Source organism: Schistocerca piceifrons, chromosome 5 (genome assembly GCF_021461385.2).
Source record: "Schistocerca piceifrons isolate TAMUIC-IGC-003096 chromosome 5, iqSchPice1.1, whole genome shotgun sequence".
NCBI classification, from domain to species: domain Eukaryota; kingdom Metazoa; phylum Arthropoda; class Insecta; order Orthoptera; family Acrididae; genus Schistocerca; species Schistocerca piceifrons.
Window position 1 is genome coordinate 274,549,194 of NC_060142.1, and position 4,118 is coordinate 274,553,311.

Below are 4,118 nucleotides of genomic sequence, written 5' to 3' on the forward strand. Positions count from 1 at the left end.
AATCACCAGACAGTCACAAGTGATCAATATGTACGAATAGTGAAAATTAATAGGGACGAAACTGCACAATTTGGCAACGTAGGGCCAACATGTCAACATGTTTGAAACATGGAGGTAGGTTTGAAATCTAGACCATCATCTATGATGTGGGTGAAAATATCGTAAAGTCTTGATCCAAGTTTATATTTGCCTCTGTTGCTATGAAATATTTTTAGCTCTTTCAACCTTTTTAAATATGATTTTACGTATTGAGGTATCTTTTAAATTGGAAAAGAAACCAACATGCTTATTTAAACTACAATATCAAAAATTAGTAACTCTATTCCTTGTAGAACTGAAGATAATTGAGGGGAGCATGGTCTTTAAGCATAATAACTAAAATGTGATGACAAGAAAGTTACTTCGTGATAAATTTTAAATAAGTGTGATAGTTCCAATCACAGTCTAGTTAGACTATGGTTGTTACCGAGACAGTACGTGATATCTTTCTGTTGAAGTTCGCTGGATGGCGTCTGCTATAGATATACAAATAGTTCAAGGGGCGTGCGAGTTTTCCGTCGTAGCAAGAGGTGATGAAGAGACGAAACTTCTTGTGGATTATTTACGATCTGACGGATGTTATAAATTTTTGAGTGTGTTTTAAAAATACTGCTCTTGTGATGCCTTCTGCCAGGGACCCAGAAACACTTTTCGCACTCAGTCAAAAAGTAATTGTTGATTTCTTGACATTACCTTGGCGAAGTAGAAACCAGTTCACATTCGAAATTTCGAACCGAATCAATTCTATTTTATCATGTATACCGGCATCTTTAATAGATTCCGTCGTATCTGGTGTGATAGAAGAATTCTCGCGACTTAAAACTGTAACAGAAGGAGGCGCTGCCGAACTTTTACTGAAAGCTGTGGCCGTACCACAGTTGCAAGTGTTGGACTGCCGGACGCTTGTCAAGCTTGGATACGTTTCAGATGAAGTACGACATGGTTTTCAGTATACTATAGCAGGTTTGATTCCGTCATTGCGCAATTTAGTGCAGTTGTCTTTTTCAACTCACAAGAATGAATTCACACTTCCAGTTTGTGATGATGAAGTGCTATGGAACATAGGCTGTAATTGTCCTCATCTGAAGTCTTTAAACTTTAGATGTTGTAATCACGTTACAGATGAGGGATTAAAGTGTTTAATACCTGGGTTCTCTGATAGTACAGGCTGTAAACATCTCGAAGAATTATACGTCTTCGAAAGCTCTGTTACTGAAAAAGGTGTTACTCTCGCACTGGAACATCTAAAAAAGTTACGAATAGTCGATTTCAGAGAACTGTGCACTTCGCTGATACTTTTGTACAATAAGTGTATGACGAATGGTTCACGCTTGTTGGAGGATGGACTAAAAATAACCCATATAAATAATTTGGGTGTCTGCCGACCAGCACAAAAACTACAGTTCGACCAGAAGATTGTTAGAATTTGTCAGATTTTATGCCCCAACTTGAGAAATCTCAAAGTCAGGGTAACTGATTTTGATGTTGCACATTTAAAAAAACTTCCGTCATTGACAGCTGTAGAATTCGTCTATAATATTGGTAGGCCGCTGTCTCCTGGTGAAGGGACAGTAAACTTCCTGACACAGTATGGCCATCAATTGAGTGCTCTAACAATAATATGCAATTTATTTGCAGTAGAACTGTTTGTCACTATAGGTGACAACTGCCCAAACTTAAAAGAGTTATGGATCAAATGTAATGAACTATTATGCAACCCTGAGTGGGTTGCTCCTGTTTCACAAAGAATAGTGTACACCCATCTAGAGTCTTTGTATGTGAGAATTGGGGAAACTGAGGATTCAGAGTGCTTTTTACCAGCAGAGGTGTTGGTATATATTTTGAGATGTAGTTGGGGCTTGAAATCTCTGCAGCTGATTTTTAGAAGTGTGTCAGTGGCAGATACTTGGTTTGATTCCATACTGATGGAGATAAACACTGGATCATTGGAAAAAATATTTATAGCGATTCCTGGTAGTAACTGCAATTATTCTGCTGTTATGTTGTCGATGGAAACTGTTGAGAGTATTATGATACACTGTCCAAAACTGAAAGTGTTGGGAAATTTGTTGGTATGGAATGTTACTCGTACACAGGTTAAGGAATTGAGAGACTGGATTACTGCCAGAAATTTAGATGTGATAATTGTATACAGATTCATGAAAATTAAGTAATTTCATTGCCTGTAGCCTTCTAATTGAACATTTTTTTTTAAATGTAGGTTATTGATGTGGACAAATGAAAGTTAAGCAGTAACTGAAGATTGGAATTTGAGAATTTCATTATTGTTTTTATGAAGGACTAAGTAATTGCCATTTGCACAGTGGCAACTGACTCATTCCAGTGCCTTACCCTGCTTTGTTTCTAAGATTTTTTAGGGTGTAAGAAACTGAGGTTTTGTAGTGTTTTAGACCTGTTGCAAATAGAATTTCACAAATGTGTATTGAAATTTTTGCATTTATTGTTGATTTTTTAAAAAAATCATGTACTTTGGTAAATGGTTACACACAACTGGTTGCATTTGACAGAGCATATTGTGTAACAAATGCTTATAAGTACTTATCTATATTTTCATGTTTGTTGTGTAATTTGCATTTCCTTTTGTGCTGATAGTCATCTAACAATTTTAATGGCACTAACAATGAAATCATTAAAACATTAGTTTATTGCTCGTCTCGAAGAGATAAGATCTTCTATGAATCACCATTTCTTTAATTCTGCAGATAGTGCATTGATTTCAGTTACCATTTTTTATTTAACTGCTTTCATTTTTTGTTCACAGGTAATTTTGGAATAGTTTTTTTGCAGTCTGTGTTCCAGTAACACACTGTGTTTCATGATAATGATATCATATAACTGTGTAAACTTGTTTTGTTTTCCTATGTTCTTCATTAACTATATTCAGTTCGGTTAGACATTGATCTCGTTAGTCTTTAAGTAGACGATGTAAGGATGTCAATCGCTTTACTCTTAAATTTGTGAAACACTGGTTCTGTCTGAATAGAAGCTTAATGGTGCTGCTTTGCCATCAAGTTTCCATTGTTAGTACAGCCAATAAGTAAAAGCTCGTTTACTTTGCTCTTTTTAATTTTAAAATCACTCATGGAAAAGTACTTTTAGGTAAATTTTATTACAAAAATTGTGTTATATAAATAAATCTAGAATTTTTTAACTGCAAAATGCCTGTATTGATGTCATCCTAGGTAAATTGGGTTTATGATTGTGCAAATCACTAACTCACAAGGACTCAGTTTTGCCTGGACCAAATTAAATACACTATAATCATCTCATGGATTTCAGTGTGCTGATAACAGAAGCAGAGAAGTAGTGTGTTAAGCCAGAAGGCGACATGAGTTGTTAAAGCCAATGAATGCAGTGTCATGGCAAATAACTAAAACTCTTTGTTCTGCAGGTTACAATTATTAGATTTTGGTGGGTGGCATATGGCTGCTATTTTTAGTCGCATCATTAGTCAAAACAGGTGGTGCAATCAGATAAATTATTTCTGGCAGTATCAATTAAGGCTGGAATGTGGTAGTAAATTCCACAATCTAAAGCCAGACAACAGCTTAGTGTGGCTTTTACAGTGTTCTGAGGTTTCCTCTTGGAATATTTATTTAGTTTTGTAAAAAAATAATAAGACTAACTTTAACTAGCATTTTAATTAATACAGTGTGAATAAATGTTTATAGTTGAGATTTCCTTAAGTATTTATAAGGAAGCTGTGCATCACAAATGTACCTGTACGAAATTTTGCTCAGTGTAAAGTACCTTCAAATGTGTACCTATTTAATCATAGAAATTCATTTTAAAAATTTTGATATGTTGTAAAGCATATCAGTGTGAAGAAGTCAGTGGACCAATAAATAATTGCAAGGTAGTAAGCTCTGCATCAAATAGTGTGTTTGCTATCAGTGTATAAATTTATCAGCTCTGCTGAAAGTAAGAGTTGCTTGGCATCTTTATACTAAAGTACATACTGTTCATTTTCTTTATGTTCGATGTTAATTTATTACATACTGCCCAATTGTAAATGGCATTGAGGATTTCATTTACTTAATCTAACAGAAGTTCTGATG

The 4,118-nt window shown here is 34.9% G+C and overlaps 1 protein-coding gene across 1 annotated transcript; it reads left to right on the plus strand.

Annotated features, from left to right (window-relative positions):
* Window positions 1-516: 516 nt before the first annotated feature.
* Window positions 517-3,909, plus strand: LOC124798374. Its single transcript, XM_047261745.1, has one exon. The coding sequence runs from the start codon at window positions 660-662 to the stop codon at window positions 2,211-2,213; it is 1,554 nt and encodes a 517-aa protein (XP_047117701.1). The 5' UTR covers window positions 517-659; the 3' UTR covers window positions 2,214-3,909.
* Window positions 3,910-4,118: the final 209 nt, after the last annotated feature.

Excerpts from the sequence above, each read along its gene's own strand:
- LOC124798374 (XM_047261745.1), top strand. The coding sequence starts at position 660 with ATGCCTTCTGCCAGGGACCCAGAAACACTTTTCGCACTCAGTCAAAAA.